The 16,593-nt window shown below is 37.9% G+C and overlaps 1 protein-coding gene across 1 annotated transcript in view; it reads right to left on the bottom strand.

Annotated features, from left to right (window-relative positions):
- Window positions 1–3,080: 3,080 nt before the first annotated feature.
- Window positions 3,081–16,593, bottom strand: part of grm5b (glutamate receptor, metabotropic 5b) — a 108,645-nt gene continuing 95,132 nt past the window's right edge. The window contains exon 18 of the mRNA XM_047391714.1: window positions 3,081–16,038. Coding sequence (XP_047247670.1) covers window positions 14,967–16,038 — 1,072 coding nt within the window. The 3' untranslated portion in view covers window positions 3,081–14,966. The remainder of the gene's footprint in view (window positions 16,039–16,593) is intronic.

The following is a 16,593-nucleotide window of genomic DNA, read 5'->3' as shown; positions in this document are numbered from 1 at the left end:
AGGAAGTCCAGGCGCTGGAATGGCCCATATCAGATCCTACTAGACACCCAGAAAAGCTGCAGGAAAGCTGCAGGAAAGCTCCAGCTCCTCCAGCTTCATCTGGCTTCCAGGACGCAAGTCATCTTCCAACTGGATCATCCACGGCCTGAAAGGTGTGAGGACAGCGGACCACCACAAGATAAAGAACTGTAAGCTGATCACTGGCGAGTGATTGAACAGGTGGTTGAAGAACACTGTTCTTACAAGGGCACAATAATCCCTTGGGCAGTGCAACGTTATTTCAGAATCTACTTAAGGCCATCGCATTGCCTGAAAGTTAGAAATTATAAGGTCATTTGCCTCACTGCACACACACCACAGTGAGAGATTCTTTCCTCCCACTTTGACAGCGAGACTGACTCTGAGGAGGATATCTCGGATGCTTTTATCTAACTTTTATGTTTATTGCTTGATATTTATCATTATGGTATTATTACAAATTTGAATGTGTTCATTTCCACCGTTGTTTAGTTGGACTATGGAAGCCTAACTTCCAGCAGGTTAGAGTTCCTGTTTCTAAATATATTTCTAGAGGAGCTTCCTACAACCGCCCACCTGTACCAGACTGGTAATAGGGCAGCTTGAAGCCACTCAGGAGTGTCAGCAGGATTTTTTGTTTTGTAAGTTGTGTTTATAATTTGTTTTCTTTGAAAAAAAACTGTTTGCTTTCAGTACCAGAAGAAAGGACATTCCACTTCAAGGTCACAATGCAGCTATATGGAGGATGGTTTGTTCTGATGCTAATGATTGGTATTGCAAATATTTTTTATAACTCTTGTGTTCATTTTGGGAAAGGTACAGCAAAGACAATGTGTGGTTAATCTGACTAATAATATTCATCAGCGGATTCGAAGAGAGATTCATCTCTTTTCTGACTACTATGATCATACTGATAATGTTTGGTGGCAACTGATGCATCAAAACTGTGAGGAATTATACTGTAAGAAAAAGCAGAAATGTTAGTAGATTTTCTAGTGAGACTAATTTAACGTGTGCTTCTACAGGAACTCTTTATAGAATTCGGGGTATTAGAAATCCGATTAAAGATCCAGATATTTGTATTACACAGGAGGAAAGTACACCTTATTTCCTTGGAAAGACGGAGGGTTGTAAAACTATTATACCAGTTTCATGTGCCTTGACCCACATTAATACATCTAGACCTTGTCCTGTCAGGACTGATCCTTATACTATTTCAGAATCTTTGGCTCCAGATCCCTTTGTGTTAACTCTTAATCTTACAGCCTTACCGGATGGAGGTTAATTGTATGGCATGGCAGGTAAATTAACCAGGGTTCTTGTTACTTTTCCTAGTAGAGGTGGGTTTTTGTGTCCTAAGAACATGGGTTGGATGTGTGGAAATAGATCATATCTGTATCTGCCTGCTACTTGGTCTGGAGTATGTTATCTAGCTCACTTACTACATACGGTCACAACTTATACTTCAATCAGCCTAAGCTATTAGAACGATGAGTTTGCAAACTAGAATGGCTTTGGATTATCTGTTAGCTGAGAGGGGTGATGGTTTTGAAGAATTTTCCTTTAGTTGTGATTATCTTGTAATCAGAAGAAAGGAATGTGATGGAAATTCTTGCAGTAAGCATTCCACAGTGTATGACCTTTGGTTTACCTCACTCCAGTGAACATCTGTGTTAGAGGAGGAAGCTGTAAAAGCCATTATCAGAAGTTTAATGGTTAAGGGCATTTGTTAGGGTGATGCCTCTTGGAGAGTAGATGGTTGTTCCTAGGTAACCTAGTCACCTCTGAACCCGGGAAGGGTCTGGGGTCGTAAAACACAGACTCTTTGAAGTTGAGATAACACTGTCATGTTCTGGTATAAATACTGTGTGTAAATGTTGATCGGGGCTCTGTTTCACTGACTAACCTCAGTGTCAGGGTCTTCAAACGCTGAATGCCTTTGAATAAAACTTATTGAGACAAAGTCCGGATTTTCTCTTGTTATGAGTCAACTTCTACCCACTTTGATAAGAAAATTCCACAACATGTGCATTTCAATATTTTGAGCAAAACTGTGCTCTTACCCTGCTAATTGAACCTTCACACTCTGCTCTTACTGGTGCAATGTGCAATCAATGAAGACTGGCTACCAGGCTGGTCCAATTTAACCATGAAACCTCCCACACTAAAATGACAGGTGTTTCAGTTTCATTGTCCAACCCCTGTACAATACAAGTTTAATCTCATTTAATGTCAGACAGGGAGAAAAAAGATTCATGGGTTAAAGTTTATTCACTGATCACCACATTAGAGATGTGTAGGACATTATTTACTTTAATTTAGAACTTCCATCCCATCTTAATAGATACACTTGGCAACATCCTGATACTAGCAAATATTTAAAGTCTGTTACCTTTTTAATTCACATAACTAGATCATTTATTGCAGATTCTAGAAGGACAATGACTCTAAAAATACAGTCAGAACCATTGGAATGGTTTAATAAAGCAGGTTTATTTGCTAGACTGACGTAGACCCAAATTAAACCAACCAGAGGTCACTGCTTAATCTTTTGTTGTTCTTGAGCTCCTTGAAATTATGTTTTCCATTTCCACTAACTTCATGTTGTATAAATATAAACTGTATGTGGAAAGTTCAAGTTTTTTCAACTTACATGAGACCAAACTAGATTTTCAGCGTAAAAATGTTTCAATGATATAAACATTTTCATGAATTAATATGCTGTAAGTCCTTAATTATTATTCTGTTCAGTGTTTGTAATATGACATATGGGTATTAAGTTGTGTTCCAGCAATTACGTAGCCAGATATTTATGATGTCTTCAACAATTTCTATATTCATCAGCCAATATATGTGCTGTAATCCCACCAATAAAAGTCTACTTCAGAGTAACTAAAAAGATGTACATTTAAGTTCATTTGTTTAGAATGGTATGGACTGTTTATTAAACCACATCACATTTGAAAGTGTATCTAACAGCGCTCTTCATGTGTGTAAAAGTGTGTTAAGTATGCTGCCTTTCAGCGCAACAATCAACAATAAAAACATGACTATACAGGAAGTCAAACATTGATTTTTTAATAACAATAATAATAATAATAATTCAAATGTACTTTGTTGTTCACTTACCCAATGATTATCAGTGGCAACAAAAATAATTTTAAAAGGGCAATCTTTGATTTTTGTCTCCCCACCACAAAACGTATTTTTCAAAGCTGTTAGTTAAAAACAAGACGTTTTCTGTGAGTTTTCTTCCATGTTAGGTTGGCTACCTCTTACTGCAAAGCAGGGGTGTGTTGGACTGTGGTGAGTCAAACTGTGGCAACTTTTGTTTGTGCTAAACTACAGAGGCAGCACTCTGTAAGCAAAAAATTGCTTGCAAAGCACTGAATTTACTTGTTCCCTTAACCAATACATCTTAGTCCCTTCTTTGACTCACCAAGTTTAATTTTGTACAGGACTTCAGCAGACTTCTGCACTCCCTGCCCTCCATTTGTTACCAGTGTGAAAAGTACAGAGTAGCTGAAACAGAGAAAAGAGGTAGCAATATACAGTGCCTTGCTGAACCGTTCACACCCCTTGCATTTTTTTCATATTTTGTTAAACATAAACTTCAATGTATTTCATTGGGATTTTATGTGACAGACCAACAGAAAGGAGTGCATAATGTTGAGGTGGAAGGAAAATGATAAATGGTTTTTAATGAATTTACAAATAAAAACCAGACAGGTGTGACATGTGTTTGTATTTAGACCCATTTAATCTGCTATTCCCAAATAAAATCAAAGCAAATTCCTTAAAAGGTTGCTAACAGAGTCTGTATGTAATTCAATCTTAGTATAAGGGTGGGTGGTGTTGGAAAGTTAACACTGCATATCATCCTGAACCCACCACCCCCACAGTGAAACATGATGTTGACAGTATTATACTCTAGGGATGCTTTTCTTCAACATGGACAAGCAAGCTGGTAAAGCTGATGGAAAGATGTACGGAGGTAAATAGAGGGCAATCGTTGGATGTTACAAAATACTTCAGATAGGTGAAGGTTCACCTTCATGCAGGAAAACAACACAAAAAAATACAGCTACAATGTGCTACAATGAAATGTGAGAGCAGAGTTAGAATGGCCTAGTTAAAGTCCAGACTTAAATCCAACTAATGCCTCTAGTTGTGCAAATCTGGTACTAAAATGACAAAAAGATAAAAATGAGGTACAACTTTACAATTATGCAGTACTTTAGGTTCATCTATCACATAAAATAAAATAAGAAGAATTTAAAATAGGTTACATTTGTGGTGGTAACATGATACATGTGAAAAGTGTAAAAGTTATGAGTAGTCTGTGCTCTAGGTCTGCCATTCCCCTTTTCATAAACAAAAACAATGCGCAGATGTCCCGAAAACTGTTAAATATTTGGAGGGTTTTTTTGTTGTAATTATATGCTTCAGCTTTAAGGTAAACACGCTTTTTAAGAAAAGCATTTTAATGAACAGGAAGATGTGCGTGTAAAATGCTGTATCCAAGGTACAAGAAGAAACCTAATTACCCTCTCTTTATCTTGCTTTTCTCAGAGATAGGCACAGACGAAGTCCTTTATACAAGCATAAAACAGTTTGAAAGAGAAGATCAGCTTTAATTTCCTGGTGATCAGAAGAGCACTGATTTGGCCAAACCAGCATGAGGACCTGGCAGAACATTTCTAAGCTCTGGTGTCAGCAACAAACAACGTTGAATCCAGTTCCCCAATGCAGACAAAACAAGCTTGGGGGCATATTCTGCATAATAATGCAAGAAAATATAGTTTTTTTCTAATTCTAATTACTAGATTTGACAATTTTCAAAGTTAACCAGATATTTTGAATAAATCAGCATTTATTAAACCATCTACCAAATTACAAAGTACATTGTACAGCTCTTGAAGAGAGAATAAAATAAAATATAATCATTAAACAATCTCACATGTCCTTAGGAAGACAAGTAACATGAGTGAACTTGTAACATTTTTGGGAATTTGGACACTATAGTTTACAGATTTTTCTCATTTACCAACCACTTCACATGAAATTGGAGTTTAGTTATTTCCCTGCTTACTGTTTATCCACCTAATAAAAAAAGAGCACTTTAAAGCCTTTACTGAAGAGAAGATCTTATTATAAAACTGCATTAATTGAACACCAGCAGAGTCAGAGGAAAGTCTGAACTTAAAAACAAAAATCTGTAGCAGTCATTTTCTGTCTGGAGTGAATAAGTACTTCAAAATAAAATCTTAAGTAACAAGCTAATAAATCCTGCACACTGTGGGAATTTAACTCATTCCACTTCTCTCTCTATAAGTTTATGCTAACTCATCATCATTTTCTTTTGATCAAATTAAAGTCTGAGTACTGCCACTCCGATGAGCCTCGGTTCAATTACAGTTTTTGAAGATAAATCTAAGCTGTAAACAGATTGGAACACGGCATTCAGCTGTAATTTATATGCTGATGAGTTGCTGTTGTGAGCGTAATTTGTTTTTCTGCTCAGGTCATTTGCTGGAGAAAAAAAAACATTTGCTCACAAGCATTTAAAATCTCATTGTAGCTCAAGTCGGTAATTAAAGCAGATAGTTTTGATTTTCTCCAAGGAGGGTAAACATTGCGTCCATTTTCAACATTTCATTTATTTATATAGCAACACTCTACTGAATGATCAGGGGTATTTATGAGGACTTTTCACTCATATTTTTTCCATGGTGGTAGTGACAAATGTAAAACACTCAAACTGGTATTTCTTTAACGCCTTTAAGGTTTATTTTTGCATTTAAAAAGAAGAAAGCACTGAAAAGTTTTATATATAAACCATAAACACACCATTTTGACATGATTCCAAAACCATCTGTTACATAAGCAAACCGAATGACTGAACACAAGCCCATTAAATAACTAATCTCACTTTCTTACATGTGTTAAAGATAAATTAATAAATACACCTTCCTTTCTTATCCCTTATATGAATATATCACACAGTCTAACTCGTTCCTCTTGTTCTGCACAATATAATTTTCTGGGGGATCCACAGCGTGTGAAAAAAAAGTTTGTTTTGCTGTTATAAAATCATACAAATCAGCAGCTTCAGACACATTTACAAAAATACTGTCGATGCTAGTTGTCAACATCAAGGCTTTGGATTTTGTTATTCTTACTGACTGCAGCAAACAGAGCAACATTCAGGACATTTTTATGCATCTTGTGATGTATTCTAGAACAGGGGTTCTCAAACTTTTCCATGCCATGGCCCCCCAAAGAGCATTAGCTTCTGGGCTGGTACCCCCTTTTGTAAACCCACAGACGATGCTAAAAATTATGTAAAGAAACATCAACTTTTTAAAATGTCTTTTACTAACTATTCACTAATCAATACATTTCTTTAATGTAAGAATATTATTAAAATATGTTAACACAATTATAATCCCACTGAATAACATTCAACAATCTGTTGAGAATAAGAACAGTTTTTTTTTTATCATCCCCCTAACCTTTCTCAGGCCCCCGTAGCGCCCCCTGGCGAACCCCCAGGAGGCCACGGCCCCCAATTGAAAACTACCGTTCTAGAGCAGACCCAAATGTCCCAAGTGCCTTAAACCTGAAGAGGCTTGTCTTATGGTATTAATTTAGAAGTTGATCAGTTGATTTACAGGTTCATCCTAATACATTAGAATATCATTGAAAAGTTAACTTAATAGGCAACATAATTAAGCAAAACAGATGTTTAAAATATATCACTCTGTCTGTAATTGGTCAATATAATGTATGTTTTCACTTTCAAATAACTTTTCAATATGCTAATTAATTTGATGCACCTGTAGTCCGGTGAAAAAACAGACTTGAAGTGAAAGGTCTTGTTCAAACTCATTTTCAAAATGTTTGTGCAATTTGAGGTATTGCTTTAAAAAAAGGTAAAAAAAATGTATCCTTACAGTAATCTTTTCTTCCAAGTTATGAGTGCTTTTGTGTTTAACACAGTGCACAAAGAGAACATAAACAAAACTGACTTAAATGTGAGGGAATCAAAGCATCATAGGCTAGACTTCATTAATTCACAATAATAGTCTAACATAAACAATAACGCCAAATTACCAAGAGTGTTCATTATCATAATTACATGATAGCGTTAAATGGAACATCCAAAACACATCTCTCCAGGTGTGTTCTGACAGAGTGCACAACCAGATGTCTAAGTGGTGTTTACACTGTAAACGCAGATGTTATTCTGAATTACATGAAACAAATAAACAGACAGAGCAAATTTGCTCTAGAGTCTCAACACTTCCTGCTACAGCAGTAGATCCGCTCATGTGCTGCCTCGAGTTTTGAAATGGGCTCACTGCTCAGGGGAGCACAGTCTTAGGGGTGGTCGAGCACCTGGCAGTTCTTAATCTTTTAAAAGTAAGTTGTCAGTTTTTTATGACTCAGGATAAGAAATCATAGCTGTATTTCATCCTCTCTAGCTTAAAATCTGAATTAGACTATTCTACATCTTACAGAGAATCTCTGAAACCTTTATTCAATAGGTCTAATGCTTATTTGGCATCAGGACCACCTTAGGTTGTTGTTGGTGTGCAGAACCAGGCGTTCACACAAACAACCATTCAAGCAAAATCCCCCACTGGTCTTGAGTAGTTAAAAACAAACACTAAAATTATTAATTTAATTTCTTTTTCCTTTTATTTTTGTTTTTTAAGCAATAAACAATTTAACATGGACTATATTTTATTCAAAATAATCCTATCTATACTCAAAATGTAACCCTCCAACACTAAACTTCAACCTTAAACATAAACCTTGGATCCCTAGTTTGATTATGTAAATAAATACAACCTAAATTCTTCCGATGCGACTATTTGTTTATACGTAAGAGTTTGTTGCCCATTCAAAGGTCATGTTTTATAAGAGTTATTGACGAGAGAAGAAAACAGACTTGATACACATGATAAACAGCTGACTGAGAGCTAGCGGATTACCTAACCCAAACACTTTATAATTATATAACCCATCACTGATCTTTGCGAGAGACAGTTGCTTTATCACATACTTTGCCTGTACTGAAAAGTCATGGTATTTATTTATGTGCAACATTGTCAGACCTAACAGAACATTTCGTGTTTTATGCTAAAGCAGGTCAACTAAATTCTCTCTATATGGCAACTAAAGCCTGTCTTCACTACATCATCAAATAAACCTAATGCCTAAAGCCTGTTCAAATAATGCTGAAGGGAGAAAAGGGGCATGACATCAGGATCAACTGACCTTTTAGAGCGAAACAGGAATAACCTCTACACTGGCTTTAAGTGTTATTTAAATGGTCTAAACTATCTAAATATATATTTTTTTCACCAACTAAATAGATTACCAAGTCTGGATTAAAGGAATGTTAAAGCAAAGGGATTATCAATTCAATTTATTAGAGTGTATTTATCAAAATGAGTTGGCAACAGCATTTTGAGTGAAAAAAAACCAGTTTAGACTCATGTCCATATTTCATTTTAATAAAGAAACAAATGCTTTCCTTTCCCAAACAAACTGATTTAGTTGAAATGCTGCATTAAAGCTATGCTTGGGGTTTTATCAATCATAGTATTAAAAAGATCCTTAATAAGCTTTTAACACAACAGTATTATACAACTATGGTGTTCCATTCAGTTTTGTAATCTGTTAATTAATTACCATTTTACATGGTCTGTATGAAACAGCCAATAAATTAAAAACTAGGTTGTTGAGAGTGAGATAAATACTCGTTTTTCTGCCGAGGAAGCAACGCTTCATCCAGGAGGCTCCTACTGAACAGCTGAACTGCTGAAGCAAGCTTTCTGTTTGTCTCGGAGCCCAATCTGAACACATTCAGTGACAGCACCAACCAAACCGTCTCCTCCACATACCAGCTCAACATTAACACATGTGCAGGGTTCCTACAAACCTTCAATTTAAAAAAAATCATGCTCCTCCAGACTCACATTTTCATATTTCTAAATGAATATTTTTCAGGTCTGAGTGAAAACATTCACTGTAAATTTTATAGGTTGGATGATGGAATGCTTTTATTATCTGCATGCTACAAAAACAATGTAGAAACATAAAACATCACATTGTTAAAGTCCTCTTCAGCAAAGCAATATATTAATTTGGTGATTTTGTTTTACTATTTTGGAGTAAAATCAAACATCAACACACGAATTAGGGCTCAGCTAAACAATGATAATCAGCTTTTGGAGAACATATGTCACAAATGCAATGGTCTGCATTTGAATTATGTTTTAAAACATCATTTTATAGATGTTTCTCACTGACAAGTAGTTTGTGGTTTCAATGTTACACATACAGGGAGAGCTGTCACAAGCAGTGTTACCAGATGAGAAATGTAGGATTATCGTACTAAAGATGTAAAATTATCGTATTTTGAGGGAAATTATCGTACACTCGTCATAACCAAAATAACAAGTCTGTTGATGTGTTGAATAGCGTCTAACAGGAACTCGCAGCTTTGTGACGTCAGTACGGAATGGATTTATCAACATCTGCAGCCCCACAGTTCCGGCTCTGCTTCTTATTCTTTTCTTTTTTTCTTTTGACTATTCAGCCAATCATGGCCGTTGTTCTGAGGCCAACGCATCACGTCACACGTAGGTCACATTTAGAAAAGCGCGATTGGCTGGAATTTCCAGCATTTGTTTCCGAATCTGGACGCAGATGCCTTCAAGGTTCACAAAAAAACTCCGACAGACTTTGGCGATAGGCTGATGACAACTGATTACAACCACACATTCACGGAATGGTCAAAGTATCGTACATTCGGCCTTTTGTTTTAGGAATATTGATCGTACATCGTACAGAGAGCAAAATTATCGTACGTATACGATAATTATCGTACACCTGGCAACACTGGTCACAAGATACCAGTAGACTTCGCTGCTGCTCAAGGACCCCTGCTGGCCTGGAGGCTCCAAGGAAAATCTTGAAAGCTTAATGTGTCAACACCAAAAAACTGATCAGCCTATATTCAAACTGTCCTCTCTGAACATCTTTATCTTATGTTAAGCGCCTGATTTAAAAGTCTATCTGAGCTCAGGAAAACCTCTATAAAACTAGTATGGAAATTAAAAACTGTGGAAAAAAATGATCAAGCATGGCTAGTGTAAAAGAGATACCTGTTGGTGGGCCCAAGATGAAATTCTATCTAGCGTGGCAAACAATGGACTTCGAATATGTGGGCAAGCCTTTAAAACAAAACCAGCATATTTTTTTTTAAAATACATTCTAGAAATCATTAGTACTTTTTAAATCTCTGTAGAAACTCTGCATGATGGTTTTTAGCGAGAGATCGCCTTGTGTGTTGCTTGAGTTTATCAGCCCCGCCCACACACACAAACACACACACACACACACACACTCACACACACACCCATCTTGGACCCATTTGTTGCATTATTTCATCCAAATTTACAATGTAAAACAATTTTACACACATTTCACCCCATTAAATTTGACTGCAGACAGTATAAATGTGATCAAAGTGTAAACCCAAGAGTAAGAAAATAACACCAAAGCAATTTAAATAAATACAGACTTAAACACAAAGCAAAGCACAAAGTTTCAACATATCAATCCACCGTCCTTTCAGAGTTATCCAAAGACTACAACAAAAGTGGCAATTTTGGATGATTTAAAAAACCCCGGTTGTGGACCTTGTATATAGATATATAATATTGCTTTTACACTGAAAAATATGAAATATTTATCTAAAGTTTATCCAAAACAATAGAAACAATTTACATGTATTTATTTTTTTGTATGAAACCACATATTTTTACCCACAATCTAGTAAACTAGACACCTCTTACCCCTTTGGCACAATAATCATATTAATAGCAAGTATTATAATATTATTCAATTACAAGACATCTGAATAGGATTTGTCACTCACACATTCAGCGTAGGAACACAGCTTCTCTAGTCGTAACACATATTTGTACTGTATGTTATAACACAGCTTAAAAACATTAAATTTTTTTCTTTTTTTGAACATTTGTTGATATGTAAATAAATTGTCTTTCATCTTAATTGAATTAATTCAAATAAAACAGACCTGTCTTTGCATGCCCTTGTTATTTACAGGATCACTTTGTCTGAGTTTGTTCTTGGCAGCTACAGTGGAGCGCAAATGCTAAACAAACATCAGACTGCTTCTGCATCCTTTACATGAGAGAAATGCACATGGTGCAGAAACTTTATGGAGATTGTGGAGGACAACATGTTGCAGGTAACACTTTGAAGCACTGATTTCTGCTTTGATAATTGCTTGGTAATTTCTTTAAACTGGGCTCATATGTGATGCAGTTAACAGATCAAAGGTAAAAATGCATTGGTTGTGCATCTGAACCTCTAGATGTTTGGTACTGATGCAGATACAAACAAAGGCCTCCTCTGTCAGAAGGACCGTAGGAAATGCATACATCGGCACATTTTGTCACCCGTTGCGTTCCAGAAAGCAAGTGTTGGCACATGTAAATACATTCGCTTTAAAGGCATACCCAAATCTCCACAAAGCCAAACGTGACGTCTGCTCAGACATCCAAAAAAACATCTCCTAATATGAGACAGTCAACTCTCCAGGAAGTATGACACAGAACCAGGCCTGAGCTGAAAGCAACTGACATAAAATCTGAAGGTACTGTAAGCGATTTGCTTTCTTGCTGAGAGTGAGCTGTGAATAAATACACCACTCTAATGCTTGTTTGGTCAATATTAACAGTGTTCCAGAAGCCAGTTAACCATGAGAAAGAACTGAATTGGCTCTACTTTGTTATAAGGGTTTTCCATTAGTAACTGCTACTTGGTACAAATTCCTTTTTATACTAATTGGCCAGGTTTCAAAGCGAGCCGAGTGGAGCCGATGTCAGAAGACATTCGGTCACTGATTGGCTAGGGGGTGGAGTCACTGGTTGTGTCACTGGAGCGACTCCGTTGATGACTGCTAACTGGTATCAGCAAACTGCAAAGCAATGACGTGAGAAGCTTAAAAAGCTGAAAGGCGATTACCAAATTAAGAAGGGCCACAACGGTGGAAGCGGTTAGAACCAAAAAAACTGGAAGTGGTTTGAACAAATAGATGCCATTTACGGGCAACAGGCCAGAAATGGGAGGGAGATTAGATTCGACTCGGCCACTGCATGAGTGGATTCAGTGATGGATGATAGTGAGTGTATTTTTAAATTTAAACCCACACAAGTGTTTGTTTCTCATATAAATCACGTTACTTTTTGAAACACTTTGCTATGATGACCCCACCCACATTGAGGTGGTACTCAATTGCAATGGCCTGAATCGTCTAGAACTGAATAGAGCTGAGCCAACCAGGTACTAATGGAAAAGAAACTGTTTGCCAGTGTTGGCACCCTAACGCCTAACAAATTAGCAAGTATAGATGGATAGGTTATTGGCTCACTTGCAACATAAATGCACAGTGCAAAAGCAGTTTAGCAAGGAGGTGCTATGGTGGCTGGTGGGCTGCAACTGTGCTCCCAAATAAGACAATATGAAGACAATGGCTGAATGTATTTACTGACAGTAATGATATTCACCCGTTTGAAAATCCCTCTTACATATTCACAACACAACTTTTACAACAAATGGAGCTGCGGATAATAAGATGATTATTTAAAAGTTCTCAAGCACTGAGCTGAAACATCATTGTTCGCAAAACCCCAGAAAGCCAAAAGATAACTTAGGGAGATATGGTGATATTTAAATAAACCAGAAACTAATTTATTGATTTTTATTGTACAGAATTTAATTCTTATGAGCCTTTTCCCCCATTCTGCTCTTTGCAAGGTAACAACTGGAAGCCTGACAAACTGATTAAAATGTTTGTTTCAGAGCCAGATTATCTTAAAAGAGTGATGTGTGGCACATGTCTAGTTGGCAAACTATAAATCACTGTTTCTTTTCTAAGAAAAAACGTGCAATTGATCTTTTTTAAGAAAGGGAAACATTTGGGGTAATTTAACTCCTTTACTCATGATACACAGATGACTGACAGCTTGCAGTTCTCTATGCTTCATATGACTGGAGATAACCCCGTTCTGTATTTGGGATTGTAGCAAAAGGAATTCAGTTAGCAGTAAACCTTCAAACCACAAGCTGGTCGGTGTCCTATTCTAATATACTGTAATTAGTTACCATCAGCATTAGTGAATTGGTGCCATAAATTACCAAAGAAAATGCATTAAATAGAGCAAAGTGAAGGAAACAAAACATTATAATGTGTGTCCTACATACTTGTAGGTTGGCCTTTTTCAGGTTCCCAGTTGGAAAAACAAGATTTCCCCCTAAAGTAGGAAATCCAGCATTGTGTTGTGAAATATAAATTTGCGAACACATTTTTTAGTCTTTGAGCATGTAAAATGGACACAAATAAATTGTTATCAACTTGTATTGCTAAAAACTGTTAGCACCAAACCAGTTAGAAAATCTCAGAGATTTTCCAACTTGCAACTACAACATGTTTCACCCTAACCTTGACTTTACATCCCTCTCAGTAGGACAGCAATTATTTCCAAAAAAAGGAAATGTTAATCAGATTTATTTTCATGTCAGTGTTTTTACTCTTCATTGTGAACATTTGGCCATGCTGGATGTCTTTTCTTCATCTGCTTTATTTTGATCTTGTGATAAAAGGGATGTGCCACCATTTCAGTTTCTAAACAGATTAAAAAAAACAAATTTTACAAAATAACTTGTCTTAAAAAATTAAGAAAACTTTTTTCAAACAAATGACCTTTTAGGAGACTGAGAAAGAGTCTTTCTCCCAGCTTGAATCTATTAATTTGTGCCCCACTGAAATTTTAAACAACATCCACTCTAACGAATCCCATTTCCGGCACTGTCTTACATGTAACAGGTCACTGCCACCTGCTGACACATGTATCAGGAAAACGTCATGACTGGGATCCAGCTAAGCCTTACAGAATGTACTTCTGAATGCCACACATTAGCAGAAAAGCTTTGAGGTCAGATCCCTCCCGATGATCCACCTGAGTGAGAGCTAAACGGCAAAAATGTTCACGGTAAAAATAAGGCCCGGTCTCGTCACACCTCCCCCGTTCTCCCTCTGTCTCCAGTTACAGGCATAGAGCTACAAAAGATTTGGTCCCAACTGCCTCTGGAATAATGTAGAAAATATACATTCAGACTTATTAGAAGAGTAGAAAATATGAAAACACCAGACTGATGTAATGAGAGCTGAGCAAAATAAAATATGCTTTTGTAAGTTTTCTAGTTTAACACACTGTTTTAGTGTGTTACCCTGTTCTGGCAATGCACTTCTATTAGACACTAGTTAGACTAAAGACAAAATTTACTACGTCTCCTATAAATCCAATGCTATTCCCCACACACTTTATTTATAATTGTGTGCTCACACTTTTAGAATTTGTGTTAGCAAATATATACCGTATGTGCCCTTTGTAGCTTGTCCCTTTGTGGTTCTTACAGGCACTCTCTGCTGCCATATTCCCATAACCTCTCTTCTAAGATACAACAAAAACACACTCAGGCCCACTGAAGCACACACACAGAATCTGTAATTAGTTGTCAGCCGAGTTACCTTAAGGCCACTAACCCAATCTAAATGACAGAGAACTTCCAGGAAGGATTTCTACTGTTTCCGAAACACCTAGGTGTCAGAATGGCCGTTTTCAGTTCTGCCTCAATAAAGACAGCGAGAAAATAAAACACCCTGCAGGCCTCTTGTACTTGCATCTCACTGTAAACATGTAAACACAAACACAGCTTGGTGTCTTCACCAACCAGCCCTCCATGACGACGTCTCTTCGGGTTTTTACTCCAAACGGTGATGAATGGATTCCAGTCTGTCGATCCTGTTTACTCTACTTTTCCAGCTTATTACCTCTCCCTCACAGTGAGGATGAACTCTGACTGTAGTTTCTGAGAGTCAGTCTGGTGTACCTGGGTGAAGGGGGGGAGGGGGGTGGGTGGTTTGGGACTGGAGGAACAATCAGACCTGTCTCTGAGATCTGGGAGCCACTGCTGGATCCCATAGAGTCACGGAAGGGTGAAGGAGGAGTTAGGGCGATGAGCTCTTCTTCCAGCTCTGCTCTCCGAAGTGGGGAGTCGGGGGGGCATGCGACCAGGCTTCCTCTTATGGGGGAGAGAGAGGGGGATGTGTGGGGGTGAGGCGGCGGCAGGGGATAGGGCGAGCGAGGGATGGAGTGAACTGGACAGCCACCCCGACTACCCAAACTGGACTCAATGGGGGGAAGGGGCTGGACGTCAGCGTAGGTGGTGAGGGTTGGGGGCATTGGGATCTCTCGAGGTAGCAGGTAGGGATCAGGGGGATGAGCGGTGGGGGAAGTGTGTTTGTGCGTGTGCGTCGGAGAGGTGCAGAGCATCATGCTGTTGAGCTCGGTAATGTTCGCAGTGAAGCGGTTCACTACGCAGCTGATCTGATCCATCAGATTCTGGGGCAGCGGAGGGCGGTCATCCACAGCAACCAGACGCCCATCACTCCCAGCTGTAACAGAGCCACTGCTTGGAGGCCCGCAACTGCTGCTGCTGCCACCGCTGCAGACACTGCTGGAGTACTTCGAAATGCAGGCCACCTGGGACTCCTCCCCTAAACTGGCTCCTATCCTCTGACTGATGGTGCTAATTGGCGATGGCGTCTGCGGCAGGTAGGTGATTGAGTAGTGCTCTTCTGCTTCCGAGAGCTCGTAGAGGGTCTTATCTGTGCCACTGTCAAGATGAGTGGGCAGGGAGGACATGGAAGAGAGGGAGGGCAAAGGTGCATGTGGAGGCAACTCTGATCCCCCACAGTAACGCTCCTCAGAGGTTTTGGAGAAGGGCTTAATGACTGCTGTCTGATTGTTCTCCCTCTTCTTGATGTGGAAAGACAGCCGCTGCCACAGGTGGTTGCCTCTTGAGCTGCTGCGCTCTGTCTGCGCCCAAGATACCGATTTACCATTGGAGCTGCAGTAAATAAGAAAGAGGAAGAAAAGGAAGAAGTGTTTAGAGCTTCAATAGATCAGCAAATTCAATATTCTGTTCATTATCCTTCCAAGCCTATTTAGAAATCATATTACGTAATTACAGATAATAAAGACATTCAGCTGGAGCTTTGACTCAACCACATAAATCAGTGTGACTTTATGAGATAATAAATTTCATTACTTTTAAATCCTTGCTTATATTTATTTATTTACAAGATCTCAGGCTTTATTTTTTTTATCCTTTTTACTTCAATTCAGTTACAAAGATCTACATGTTGCTCAAAGGTTTTACATACCCTCATTAATGGCATGAATGTCATATTATTTTGGGCTTTTAAAGATGCGTTTGAGCTGGATTCTTAAAACAGTAATTTCGTGGGCAAGTTTGAATTAAAAATGTGGTTAAAAATTACACATACAAGCTCAAATACATACGTACATACCAAAGGGTACTTTTTGTGACCATTAACAAACTAATTCTTGCTAATTATCTGACCCTTCTTGGCATAGTGCAATTAATTTATTGTTTTCCATT

Source organism: Girardinichthys multiradiatus, chromosome 18 (assembly GCF_021462225.1).
Source record: "Girardinichthys multiradiatus isolate DD_20200921_A chromosome 18, DD_fGirMul_XY1, whole genome shotgun sequence".
Lineage (NCBI taxonomy): Eukaryota > Metazoa > Chordata > Actinopteri > Cyprinodontiformes > Goodeidae > Girardinichthys > Girardinichthys multiradiatus.
This window is presented reverse-complemented; position numbering and strand designations above follow the sequence as displayed.